The 14,870-nt window shown below is 34.9% G+C and overlaps 1 protein-coding gene across 9 annotated transcripts in view; it reads right to left on the reverse strand.

Annotated features, from left to right (window-relative positions):
* Positions 1-14,870, reverse strand: part of SGCZ (sarcoglycan zeta) — a 920,121-nt gene that overhangs the window by 470,593 nt on the left and 434,658 nt on the right. Inside the window, exon 2 of one of the 9 annotated variants that reach the window (XM_079908972.1) lies at positions 11,144-11,202. The exons of the other annotated variants lie outside the window; for them this stretch is intronic. Coding sequence (XP_079765098.1) covers positions 11,144-11,179 — 36 coding nt within the window. The 5' untranslated portion in view covers positions 11,180-11,202. The remainder of the gene's footprint in view (positions 1-11,143; positions 11,203-14,870) is intronic. 9 annotated transcript variants of the gene reach the window in all.

A 14,870-nucleotide genomic window follows, 5' to 3' on the forward strand; every position in this document is an offset into this window, starting at 1 on the left:
TAACACTATTTAAATCCAAAATGGCAAACTGAATGAAGAACATCATATACAAAAATCCAAGATACACGTTGTTTTGTTGAATCAATATATCTGTGAAATCTAAGTATGATAAGTATTATTAAAGTTTATCACTCAAGCTACTTGTTAGAAAGGAAATCAAAATAAATTAGAAAAAAAACAACAAATTGGGAGAATTACATTATGAAGACAGAAAACTTAAAGATTGTTTCTTACTCTCAATAGTTGAAATTATTAATTCAAGTGAATTAAATTGAGTAAAGTAAATTGATATGTATAATGCCTTTTGACGTATGATTGAAGGAGGACATTTTACATCTGGGAGGAAGAAGGGTAAGCAGAGATAAGATAAGAAAGTAAGATAATTAAATAAGATTAAATCATTAAATAAGATAAACTAAAAAGACTGCTTTCTTGTTTCCTGTCCTGAGAAAGCAGTGCTACTTTTAGGCCCAGGTGAAAAAGTAATTTTTAATATTGTGATGTCATCTAAAAGTTTTCACATATTAAAAATCCACAGAAATATTTATTTTAATGGAGAGAGAATACAAAAAAATACCTTTAGAATCTAGTGGAGTAGGAGAGCTGATTAAGATTTACTTTGCTGGAGCAAACAGAGGACAATTTTCCTCCCATTTCTCCTTCAATAGGTAGAAATGTAAGACCTTTCTCTCTAAGGAACTAGGGAGAGAGCTGTCTTTATTTCTCACTCTTATTATTATGGGAGATCTCAGACATTCATTTTCTTGCCATTGTAGAATATTTATCAACGTAGCTTTCAAGAATCTTATTTTTTTAAGACTTTAAAACACATTAAACAAGAAAGAAGACAGGGATTTAGTGATGCCATGATGCAACGTGAGTAAAAGCTCATCTGATTATACACTAGAATACTGAAAGCACCGTAAAAGATTCTATCTCCAGGCAACACCTTTAATCAAGTTAGCTACATTTATTTAAATCAAGAAGAATCACTTCCATACAAAGTAAAACAGCCTTGCAAAATGTGAATTACTACAAGTGCCTATTCAAGTTCACGGTTTCTTAACTGAATTCTTTTCTCTTTGCCTCCCTTTGTATGAATAGAACAGACTATGTCTAATTGAAAACTGCAGTCAGAAAGTAATCAAGCTGACATGGTTAATAGCAGGAGTTTCTATTGAAGCATCATCACAAACTAAATTAATATGACATTTCTTTACTAAATATGAAATCTGCTATTGTTATCAAATGTGCAATTCTCCTTTTTAAATTGGACATAAAAGTAAGAAAAATTAATAGATTCTAAGATATTTTTCTTGGTGTGAGCCTATCTTTAAGTAAATACATTTTCAATGTATTGTTCTTAATATCTTTGTATATCTTGTTTAAAATCATCAATAAAAAGTGTGAGCAGATGAGTGATAGAGAGGGACACGTTTTCTCTCTCCAGGTAGTTTGGTGAATTTTCACATGACATGTATTTTATAAAGAAAATTTAAAAGTTGGTTACTTCCTAAAGTAGCACTATGCAGTTAAAAGAATGGAATCAGTAGTAGGATTCATTAGAAAAAACATTTACTAGTCCATCTACCAGTGGGATCTGGAGTATTTTTGACATCTATATTCTGGTAAAAAGTAAAGCCAATTATTTATTATATATTGAACATAATGGTAATAAAATCATAAAGACCACAATAAGCACTGTAATCTAACTGATATAAAAATCACACATAACATTTACACAGTACATATGTTAGGATCTAGACTATTCTGTTTCCCTTAGTTACAGAGATGGACAGTTTGGTCTACAGTTGGTTCCTCAATTCCCATCCCCCACCCCCCTTTCCCATTTAATAGTAGCTGTGCAGTTTGGGAAGGTCTGATCCACTTGAGGAGTTCAGGTGTAGTATTGCCTGAGAAGAGGCACTGGTTCTGAGGTGGGCCAAGCATTTAAAATCTTAGGGGATTTTAGGATTCGGTGGAAGTGTTGTCAGTGTTTTGCTACAAGGAGAGGAGCCAAAGTAAAAAAAAATAAAATAAAATAAAAAATTCAAACACAAAGAATAAAAACAAGGTAAAGAGATTTACTATATATTGTTTGTGAGAGACACTGCAGTAGCTTTCAAGAAAACTTGTTTTCAAATATGCATACACTACGTACATTGTACACTGCGTACATTGTTTTTATTTCCTCACTTTCGAGGAATCTCAAGGCCCTCACTCCTTACTATATCATTTTAAAATAAGTCAGATTCCTTAGTCCACTCCCTGGTCTGGCTGATAAAATTACAGAATATCAGAATGAGTCCACAGTTAGTGGAGCACCAGAATGGGATGTGCCGTTTGTATGGCTTCCTTCTTCTCATGATCCAAAGTGAAAAAGTAGAGAGGACTCATTGTCTGAGTGGTCTCTCTTTCTCTCTCTTGCCCCTGAGTGGGAGCTAAGCCTGGCTTTATGGTTCCAGATGGAGAGGTTCAAGGCAGACAACTTGTACCAGCTGCAATGGGGCGATCACTTCCCCCGGTATGTGTGCTGCTCTGGCACAGGAAGGCATACACGTGAGTGCACTGTCCTTGCATACAAACGGGCTGCTCTAAGGCTGGTTATCTTCAAAACAGAAATAGATGAAGCAGACCTTATCTACACTTTCCATTCAGGATGACCGAACACAGGGGAAACGTTTTTTTTTTCTGAGATCAGCTCATGTCAATAGAGTTCTGTATTAAATTTTGAAGCCACAGTTCTAGCTAATATAACTGACATTCTGTCCTTGATTATATCTTAGGGGCCTCAAAGAGAGAAAGAAGTAGTTCTGGCCAATAGCTAAATCTGATTATCCTTATATCGCCTTGACAAATATATGACTTTAAGAAGACCCTCATGTACTTCTAATATTTGAAACAACAGGTCCCAATGAGGGCTGCAGTGGTTACCCCACGTAGAATTACAACCTTCCCCTTCTCACCACTGTCATTACTGATTGTTTTAACCTGCTCCACACTTTTTTTTCATAACAGATACCACAATTAACATTTTATATATATATAATGCTATATAATATATATTGCTTATTTTTTTATCTCTCCTTCCATTAAATCTAAGTTCCATGAGGGGGAGTTTCTTTGTTCTATTTACAGATGCACTCTAGAAATCTAGAATAATGTCTGGCACATTATAGGTGCCCAATAAATACTTGTAGAAAGAATTATTAGTCAAGAGTTTTTCAGCTACAGTTCTTCAACTGCCGAATACTCAAAGATTGCATTTAAGAAATTTACATTTATAAACCTTAATATTATGTTGGATCTCAAAATGAGTTTTAATGTTTCTATGTCTTATTCACAATTCAAAGTACATTTGAGAATATATTTCCTGCATTTTTTGTTTGGTCTTGTCTCACTTGTACCATTGACTCATTTTTTTTCAAAATCTTTCTTTGGATGGATTCAGTATAATAGAATTCAAACTGTTGTTTGAACTGATTTAAAAAAAAAAAACTAGGTTGCTGTTCGTTTGTGGCTATGGTTTTGGTGATCTCTACTGTGTATTTATTTTCACATTAAACTGCACTTCCTATTTGTTGTTATTGAAAACATTAGCAAGCAAACTGACTTAGGGGGCATAAATCCAAATGAACAATTAAGTAGCTCTACTGATTGGCTTTTTTAAGTGTTCCCTACTTTTTTCATAAAACTCTTGGGAAGGTTCACATGTCTCCTCACAAGCAGGAAGTGCAAAGGAACAATATTTTATAACTGTCTGTGAGAGTCTTCTTGTTATACGCTCTTAACAGCAATTTTTAAGCCCTCAATTTCTAAGAGTAATGACTCTTGATAAGCCCTTATTTGTAAGTGATAGGACCATGCAGGAAAATATATACAAAGGAATAATTTAGTATTGAATGAGGTTCACATAAACTTCTACATCAGGTCCATGACCTCTGTTAGTAAAATTCATCTCCAATATAGCTCTGCCAAGGGCCCTGACTACACATAACTGGGATGAATGCTTTACAAACAAAATTATAGATGCAGTCTGTGTCCTCTACAGACAAGGAAAACAGGTACTCTGCAATGTACAGGGCATAAATAAAAGAGAAAAAAGGAGATGAACATTACACTGGGGGCAAATTCGGGATAATTCCATTTTAGTGCTTTAAGACCAAGCTCAAGATAATCACATAAATGTGTAGGTCAAGGAGAATCATCACATAAATTCTAAGATAATTTTACTAAGAAGAGTTAAACTCTGACCTAACTATTCAGAAAGGAGTTTCTCATGGTCATATTTTAGTAACTATTTATCTGTGGAGACTGGCATCACTGTGAGAGACATGCAGGCTGGACTAAGTTGTGATAGGCAAGCAAGATTCTATTAGAAATTATTGTAGTGGAAGAGCCAACTTTCAGAGGCCTTCCATATGCTGCTTTCTCCTTTCTCACAATACTACCTATGTCTCTACTCTAGTCATTTGTCTAATTCATTTTCTTTATTCTCAGAGCTGTCTTCATTGTCTACATATGCAAGGTGATCAGTAAATGGTGATGGAAAGAATTATCCTTTGTGTCCAAAAATAATAAACCTTTGACTCAGATGGGTGAAAACATAACTAATATACTTTTTCAACATTCAGGAGATGTATCCGGAATTGTTCTGATGTTAATACTATTTCATGAAATCTCACAAGTTGTAAAAAGCTGAGAATAAAGAGTATCACACTGGTTAAGTGTAACACTCCAACAAAATGTTGCTATTACAAACTTGTAAAATTGCAGAATAGTTACTTTATCTGTTTGAGATAATGGAATTACTTCTGGAAATATCCACATGTCCCAAGCACATCTAAGTCTTTCTCTCCTTCTGCACTTAACTCACCAACCAATTCATTATGTCATCTGCTTTTTCAACTACAGCTCTTTCTATCCAGGTGCCACCAATTTTTTAGGCTACTTCCAGGGCTGCCTGGCTTTCTGAAAGAGAGGTATGGATGGAACCAGTATAGACATTCTTTCTTCTTCTCCACTTACACCTGAGGGTTCATGGAATATATATCTCAGAGTAGTCTGGACTCTTGCAGTATAAATCTTTTCTTTAAAATTAAACAGTCATTTGCCTGTTACATAAAAATGTGGCAGAAATAACTTTCCAGACCAACCTCTGTTTTGAGTACAATAGAGAGAATGAAGTATACTTTTGGTTCCATAACAATACTAACCAGCTAAAACAACTGCATGTCAAAACATAATCAGAACCTAAAAATAAATATAATTTTGTTAATAAACCTTAAGATCCCTAGCAAACGGTCACAGATTTGATTTTACTATTATTTTATGAACATATGTGCCCATTTATAAGGATCTATCAACTGAGTGGTAACTGTAATATGGAAATCACAATTTAGTAAGTAAATACAACTAAAACTTTCCATACTAGTTGCTTTAAACGTGTTAAATTTGATTTAAGTGTGAAGATGCTTTAAAAGTGTCGATTCTCCCAGTAACTCTAGGAATGTTCTCTTTCTATGGAGTATATAGAAATATTTCTATATATCCCATTATGCCCACTTCCAGTAACTTTGTTATTGTTTTCACACAACAGTTTTATATGTTGTCTTAAATTCTTCAATTTATTATAGTACAGGTGTTCCAAATTGAATTGTTTTTAAACATATTGAATACCCAGCTGATTTTTCACATTAGGAGTAATAAGAAACTACTAGGATTCTTCATTACTAACAAGAGTCTAAATACAGTGATAACAAAATTTCATAAGTCAATTATATGTTCCATTTAAAGATTTTAGAATTTTAAAATCCAGTAGCTTTAATTTTTTTCTACATGATTGTTTACTGTAGCTACTTTTTTTTATTTATATGGCTGATAAAGTGTAACTGTGTTTATTTCTCTCCCTATGCACATATTCAGATATGCTAACTTTACAGAAGCATATACAGTCATTCACCTGGCTTATAAAAGCTTGTATGTAGAATATGTGCCAACGTCTTGTAATAAGTTCTTCCTGTACGGTGTGGTGCTTAAGCGAGTGACACCCACAGGGGTTAGTCTCAGGAATCCTTTGGCAGTCCTCACAGCTTCCTCCCTGCACTTTGGGATTGCCCATATTCCTCAACTCCATTGTAAGTGCTGAAATTCCTTTTTCAGCCAAGTCAGCTTCTTGTCTGATCACTTTATAGGTTTTAGCATTCTCCCCTCTCTTCAATAATTTCCTAACATAAGATAATTACTGCTAAGGACAGAAGCCACAGACAAATATTCTCAAGTGGTATCCAGTTAGAAGTTTAATCATTCCTGAGAAATCTAGGATACCAATCAAAGTGTGAAATTTCATATTAAAAATTCAGTGCCTTGGACACTGTGCAATGCTGCAGTAAACTCTGCCTTACACATTAAAATATGTGATAGGCGCACAGGCAAATAATATTTCAGATAAGTAACCTAGACATTAAATAATTTATTTATCATTTCTTTATTTTCTTAGAAAAAATTTTTACAGTTGAAATGCAATTAGTATTTTTAAAAATTAAAGTACACCTCTTTGGGGAATATTATGCATCTGTTAGAAGACTGTATACTTACATATACTGACAACCAAAATGCTGCCCAAAAAAGTATACTACAATCACATTCACATAAAAAAATACATAGATCTATTTCCGTGTGTGTGTATGTAAAACTCTATTTGTAAATGAACAGTAAGTGTTCTGGAAGGATTTCATACCTGAGAAACCAGGTTGCCTCTGGGAAGAAAACTGGAGACAAGTGAAAAGTAAACTATTTTTTTCTGATTGTTTGAACCCTTACCAAAAAAAGAAAAAAAGTAAAAAAGAACTTAGAAAAAATTCTATTTTATTTTTCTGTTTGAGGTTGTTTTCTGAAGCTTAGGTTCTTAAAGCTTCATTTCCCTTTGGAGCCAGTCTCAAGACAACCAGAGTATATTTTATATTTTAGTACAGCTTTGGAAACAAAGTTTATCCCACAAAATATCAAATGATCTTTAACTAAAAGTCCAGACTATGCTCTTCCACATGACATGGAGTAAACAGCCTCTAAGGACTTCTTGCTTAAGAAGGTAACAGGTAAGCTGTTAACATTCTGGGAGAGTCCGGAATGTTAACTGGACTTGATTACCTTGTGTATCAAAGTGACAGATCTACAGCCGCTGTGACAGTATTTCAGCTCACAAGCATCCATGGCCAATTAATCCCTTATGAATCGGACCAGTTGTGACAGCTCTGGAAGTGTGTCAACTCTCCTTCATAAAGGACACCACAGTATTTAAACTCACATTAGTGAAAGTCCACAAAGACGTCTTAATACAACTGCTTCAGGGCTATTTTAAAAGGCAGAAAGGTTAGAACTCCACAATGAGGGCCAGGTCCCAGGATCAAAAGAGCAAAGCAGTCATGAAGACTTGACTCTGGGACAAATCTCCTTTTTATTTAAAAACTTGTAATTAGAAACAGTTTTCTAAGAAAATCATTAGCTCTTGAGTGGCGTTTTAAAGTCTGCAGTAGAGTTTCAAGTATATTTTCATGGCACAATGCATCGAGTTTAACTTCTCTTTTCATGACAAGCACAACTGCTCTCAAATTGAGGGGGAGATGTATAGTTTTGTGTTTCAAGATCTCAGACCCCATATGCAAACAAATCATCCTTATGCCCAGAAATAGTGATATTACTTGTGGCTTTGTTAGCTTCACCGAATAACCAGAGCATGATAGGAATAAGGTAATCCCTGCATATTCATTTATACTCAGTAAGTAAATAAAGGAGGAAATCACTAAATAATACTATTTGATAAATAATTCAAAGACACTGTCAATTAACAACACGATGGAAGAACTGCTGTTCGATAAAGACTTGTGGGGATTTAACTTGTGTTAATCAATGAAAATCATGAAAATATCTGTCCTTCTTTTAAAACTAGATTGGGGGAAAGTATATATCCTCAGATGCATTTGCTGGCCTTAATAATGCATGCACTAGAATACAAACATCATTTAACAAAAAATGTTAGGAGTGGATTTCATAACCAGAGAATGACATGTAACCCTCATTTAACCTGTTTGTAGTGTGCGACTGGCAAATTATTTTTATAGCTTAAAGTTAAACAATAAATATTTACCTGTGGGACTAATTCAAATTTCAATAAAATTTGTAAGCACTTCCTATATTCTGTGGGGATAGTGGATAGAGTACTAGTTATATATATCCTCTAAAAACACATCCAACCAACAGTTACTGAGTGTATTGCCTTACAGGAATCATCTCTAATGTTGCAATATTTGGGACTTATTTATACTACAAAGCTTATTCACTGTTCATCTGAAATTCAAGTTTAACTGAGAGCTCTGTATTCTTATTTGCTAAATCTGGCAACCTGAGTCATCTTAGTGAATTCAAAAAAGCACAGAAACTCAGGGTATATTTGGAGGACTTTTAGTTCAAAGTTTTTCTTAAACTTTTAAATGTCAAATGTAGGTTATAAGAAGTAGGGGGGATGGTGAAGATAAGTTGCAGGAAGATCCAATCATTAATATAAAGCTATTATTTTCACAGAGTAATGCCCTAATCATCAATTTTTATCCATTTATGTAATTAGTATAATTAAAGATAATTATTCTGTCACAGTGCTTTCATGGTCTTCATTAATTCAAATATATAATTGCATGAATTTTGGTCAGCTGGAAAAGGGAGATTTAAGAATTCACACACAGGAACTTCCCTGGTGGCGCAGTGGTTAAGAATCCGCCTGCCAGTGTAGGGGACACGAGTTCGATCCCTGATCCGGGAAGATCCCACATGCTGCAGAGCAACTAAGCCCATGCGCCACAACTACTGAGCCTGTGCTCTAGAGCCCGAGAGCCACAAATACTGAACCCACACGCTGCAACGACTGAGCCTGCACTTTGGAGCCTGAGAGCCACAACTACTGAAGCCTGCACGCCTAGAGCTTGTGCTCCACAACAAGAGAAGCCACCGCAATGAGAAGCCCGCACACCACAACAAAGAGTAGCCCCCGCTCGCCGCAACTAGAGAAAGACCACACGCAGCAATGAAGACCCAATGCAGTCAAAATTAATTAATTAATTAATTAAAAAAAAAAGAATTCACACACAAAAAATTACTCTAACAAAGCCAATTTCTAAAAGTTTATTTGTGATGGCCGTAAATATTATATTGAACAGCTCCCAGTTGATATATCATATTGATATTTAAAGTAACACTGATATGCTCACTAAGGACACTTAAACGTTTACTAATCTCTATAAAACAAACCTTATTGTGTTGAAAAAGAAAAAAAGCTCTTCTTCCACAACACCCACAAGTTGTTATTACATCCTGCTTTGATCTACGACTCTTGAATGAATTGTAGATGTTTCTAATCTAAACACATTTACAACTCTAGGGCTAAAATGTCCATCAGCAGGTTGCCCTGAAGAGACCACCTTTCCAGCTGCATAGAGCCCAGAACTGCACCAATTTCTCTAAGAAGCTGTGAGAGGAGGTTCATGCCAGCACATTTCCAATAGACTGAACTACATAATGGAAAGTTTTCCTCAGGTGAAAGCTGATGATGTTGGTGAATGTCAAATAGATGTGGATGTCACAATGACATGAAATTTTGAAAGCCTTGTTTTGCAGCACCGAACCGTTCTATTTATGCTAGAGATTGCAGAGATATATTTACATCCTGGATATTGAGTTCTTTTGATTATTGAAAACATCTGGGATTAAATCCTGGCATTGAGATTTATTAAATATGGGATGAGTCATAAATGTATCTCTATGAGCCTCTCTTTCCTCACCTGTAAATTAGACACATGATGACCAATCCCATCACATACATGATCTAAATATGTCATTCTTGCCTATATGTAATATATACAAGTAATTACTTTTAGTGATAGATCATTTTCAAGTCATGACAAACTGGTAATACAGAGAGGGAAATATTGGAAGACAATTCTCTATGGATCGCTTTCATTTCTGCTCATTTTGTGGGCATAAACACTGATGTCCTCTCTTGAAGATTAAGTATTTAAAGACATTTGTAACCCTGGAAGATAGAGATAGTGTCTCCCTCCCCTCCGGGGCAGGATTTTTTTTACTGTCCAGTATAATAAAGAAATAATTCCCTCTGGGACATATGCAGCTTGCTATCTCTTCTAGAGGATCATCGAATTTCTTAAACTCAAGATCCCTTGACTGTAATGAAAATCCATCAGTCCTCCTCCTGGGGCTGCTTCCTTATGGCCCCCAAGGGACTTGGGAGGCACAGGGAATGGATGTGAACATAAAGGTCATGCTGCTTGCTGTTTGCCAGTCATAAAGCACTTTGTTTCCAACCCAGGAGTCTTGATCTTCTACCATCATGTATGAAACTGTGGCAGGCCAACGTGTTTGCTTGCAAGAAGGCAAAATCTCAGACTTTTTATGATTTTTGGCAAGGTACAACCATGATACCTTGAATATAGTGATAGGAAGTATTGTCAGAGCTTATCAATGTATTTCAAGGGGTGTTAAATCCTTTTTTCTAATTAGAGTAAATAATTTAAAAGAGTCCTCTTTAGAAGTCAGTTGTGTAATTTCTTTGGGTCAATACCTATAACCTAAAAAGCTCCACAACACCCACATCAAGACTAAATCACATCTACTGAATCTCCAGGTTTCTTGCTTATAGATCAGTGTTACACAACATACAAGTGTGTAAGCTCCATGAGGGAAGGTGTTTTATCTGCTTTCCTCCTTTCCAGGGCCTAGAGCAGTGCCAGGCACAGAGTAGACAAATTATGAATCTTTGTTGATAGAACAGAGTAGTATGATTCAATAGAGTAATATATCATAAACCAATGTATCTGATTTGAACTACTGTCCAGAAACAAAATGAATTTTTTGCCTCTTTTATCTTCCCAAATTATCATAATATTTTGATTCAGATCACAGCTAAGAGTATATATTTGAAAATAAGTGCTTTGAATCATCTAATTATACAATGCAACTTCCCATTTTTAAAAGAATAGCAATTTTTAAAAAAATTATATTGACCAGAAAGCAGTAAAATCTCACAGAGGAGGGCTGTATAAAATGAGAAGTAAAGAGCACAGGATCAGATACTTACAGTGCTATTTGATAGAAAGTCATTTAACTTCACCATGCCTCAGTTTCCTCATATGTAAACTGGAAATAATAATTCACATATTACAGGTTTGCTGTGAGGTTAATGAGTTAATTTATACAAAGTAATTAGTACAGTGCCTAGTATAAGTGCTGAATGAGTAAGGAGGAACATCACACAAAAATCTGAGAGCTATCTTAATACAACTAAAATCAGATTCCATAACTAGTTGTTAGTATCATGATAAATTCAAGGCAAACCAAAAATACGAAAAAAAAAAAGTAGGGATTTCCTACCCTATGATTCGCTGAACTCTGTGTTCTCTCTGTCTTTTAAAGTTCATTATGCTTATTTGCTGGATAAATGGATACTCAGTTTACTTTGATCCTTTTATAAATAATGAACTATATGTATAAGTTATCATAGAGGAAGTAAACATCAGTGGGCTTTGCACAGAGATATTTCTCTATTCTAAAGAACAATCAGTATGGTGGAGAAGTCATGGGGTTTGAAGTCAGATAATGTTAAATTCAGATTTAATCTGTGACATTATTAGCTGTGTGACCTTACAAAACTTGCTGAACCTCTCTGATCATCAGTATCCACATTTACAAAACAGGATTAATAACATTTAATTCGTAATCTAGTATATAGGTTAGATAAAATCACATATCCAACATAGTAAATGTTAAAAATAATAACCACCTTTATTAGTTTAAAAAAGTTATTTAAGCTAGTTACTGATATTTCCTAAGTTCTTCAAAATGTCATTTATATGTTTGGTTCTCCTCTACAGTCAGATACTGGTTAACACAGTCTCTGAGATTGCTCTGCTTGTCAAGTTCTTAGGAAAGCCCTGGCTTTCAGCCTTTTAGAAGCATTTTATGCTATTACAAGCCTGTGAAATATGATTCAATGCAGTCAAATTTTGAACCAAAAAGAAGCTCAGTGTCTTTCCAACCTAATAGTGTGGAAAAGTTCATTCTCCAGGGCTGCTGAAACAAGCCACAGAGCCTCCAAATCCCTCACATCTGCTCACTTACAAGCACAGCTGAATTCACTGTCCCTTTCTTCTCCAGGCCTTCATAACGTTCAGCTCTGCATCCTACTGAGCTTTTTTATTTTATTTTTTTTTTAGCGGTACGCGGGCCTCTCACTGTTGTGGTCTCTCCCGTTGCGGAGCACAGGCTCCGGACGCGCAGGCTCAGCGGCCATGGCTCACGGGTCCAGCCGCTCTGCGGCATGTGGGATCTTCCCGGACCGGAGCACGAACCCGTGTCCCCTGCATCAGCAGGAGGACTCTCAACCACTGCGCCACCAGGGAAGCCCCCCTACTGCACTTTTATCTCAGAAACTCTCTTCCTTCTGGATAGTAAGCACTTGATGTTCTTAGCTCTTTGAATGTCTACAGAGGAGACACCGTGTTGTAGACCAAAAGACTTTGAAGAATAATTCCCAACCCAGTTGATATCTGCTCACCAAATACGTAAGTGTGGAGAACAGTGGTAAATACCTGGAGATGTACTAATACCACAGAGCAGGTATAAAGAAAATTCAGTGATGGCTTAATACCTACCCACAATAAGTAAGATTTAAATCACAAAAGGAGAGAATTACCTAATAGTTCCATATAACCTTAGTTCTATGTAGCCCCTGCAAAGAAGTATTTAATACTGAAAATACTTTGAGTATTATAAATGAGTATACACAAAGATAGTTGGGAAATATGGGTTTCACTTTGGGAGAAAAAAATACAGCATGGGAAAGGTGAAGAAAAACCCTATAAATGCTGGATTTGAATTGCAGCAAGCATAATGCACGGTCATTTCTATACAGCTCAAGAGTTCTTTGAAGTTGTTTTTACTCTTAGAATATAGTCATCCTAAAACCATCCATTAAAGTAACTTGAAGAAATGACACTCAAGCAGCAATGAGTATATCTAGTGTCCAGATGTTAATTTCTAAATACTATTCCTTTATCAAGTGTTCTTGGAGAAATGGCTAATTCCAGGTCGGTGCAGGGGAAGTATAAGAAAAACATTTTGTTTTACCAGAAAATGAGTAAATGCTTAAATGGGAAAGTGAGTAAATGCTTAAAAATGCAACATATCATAAAGCACGCAGGAGCCACATTAAAGAATTCTCCCTAACCAAACTTGAGATTTGGGGGGAGTAAAGCACTTCTTCGCAAAAAAATTTCAGATACTGAACACAGATGTAATACTAGAACTCAGATAAAATACCAATGGATTATTGGGAAAAAAGACTGATACACAATCTCAAAGTATTACCTAAGAGATTACTTCTTAATTACAGGTGGAAATGCACAGCCTTAAAATGAGGAAATCTAACGGTTAACACATTAAACAAGTGATCACACAGTTTCCTCAATAATGGAGTAAACAGACATAATTTCTCCTGATGTGGTGCAAAAATAAGTGTAAATCAACACCAATGTAATATTCTTGCCAAAATGAATCTACACGTGAAGAAACCATAAGCTACATCCAAATACGAGATATTTTAAATAGCAACTGGCCTCAACTCATCAAAAATGTCCCTGTCAAGAAAGACAAACATCATGGGAGTAAGGGCAGCTGTTCTAGGTTAAAGGAGACTAAAGACACATGAACAAATGTAATGCTTGCCCCTTGATTGGATCCTGGACCAAATTTTTTAAAAAATTGAGAACAATTTGAAAAATGTGAACATGGACAAAAAATTAGGTAATATTGAGACACTACTACATATTGGAGAATGATAATCATGCTACTAATATATAGGAAAATATCCTTTTTCTTAAGAAATACTTAGGATAATATTTATGCATGCAGAATCATGATGTATGTAGTAATGTATGAACCATTACTTTCAAATGGTTTGACAACAGAAAATGTGGTAAAATGTTGCCAGCTGGTGAAGGGTGGTCATTGTACTATACTATTCTTTTAATTTTCCTAGAACTTTAAAATCTTTTCAAAACAAGATGGAGAGGGGATGGGGGAGGGGGAATTGGATGAAGGTTGTCAAATAGTACAAACTTCCAGTTATAAGATAAACAAGTAAAAGATATGTAATGTAAAACATAATAAATGTAATTAACATTGCTGTATGTTATATATGAAAGTTGTTAAGAGAGTAAATCCAAGAGTTCTCATCGTAAGAAAAAAGTTTTTTTTTCTTATGTCTTTAATTTTGTATCTATATGCTATGATGGATATTCACTAATCTTATCATTTCATGATGAATGTAAATTAAATCATTGTGCTGTACACCTTCAACTTATACAGTGTTGTATGTCCATTATATCTCAATAAAAAAAATAAAAAAAACACAAGATGGAAATAAAAATAATATGTAAAATGCCTAGCAAAGTGCTAGATACATATCAAGTACACAAGATTTCACATCTGGTATGATGTCCTGGGTCTCATAGTTTCTGACAAGTTTCTATGAATCAGCCTTCCCTACAACCTCAATAAATGATGCCCCTAACCTATTTTAGAGACCTGATGTATATTCTCCTATACCCTCCCAGAGTCATCAAAAAAGAAGTTTCAAATATATTTAATAACCTTATTTTATGATAGAAATATAAATTAAGTAGAATAAAATTTTCCATCAAAGTGATTATATTTTGAAATTTTTTGAAAGGGCAAGCCTCTGTTATATAAAATACTAATATATAAAACATTTTATTTTCTCATATGGTACAGAGATGAGGCCTATA

The sequence above is a fragment of the Stenella coeruleoalba genome (assembly GCF_951394435.1).
Source record: "Stenella coeruleoalba genome assembly, chromosome: 21".
NCBI lineage: Eukaryota > Metazoa > Chordata > Mammalia > Artiodactyla > Delphinidae > Stenella > Stenella coeruleoalba.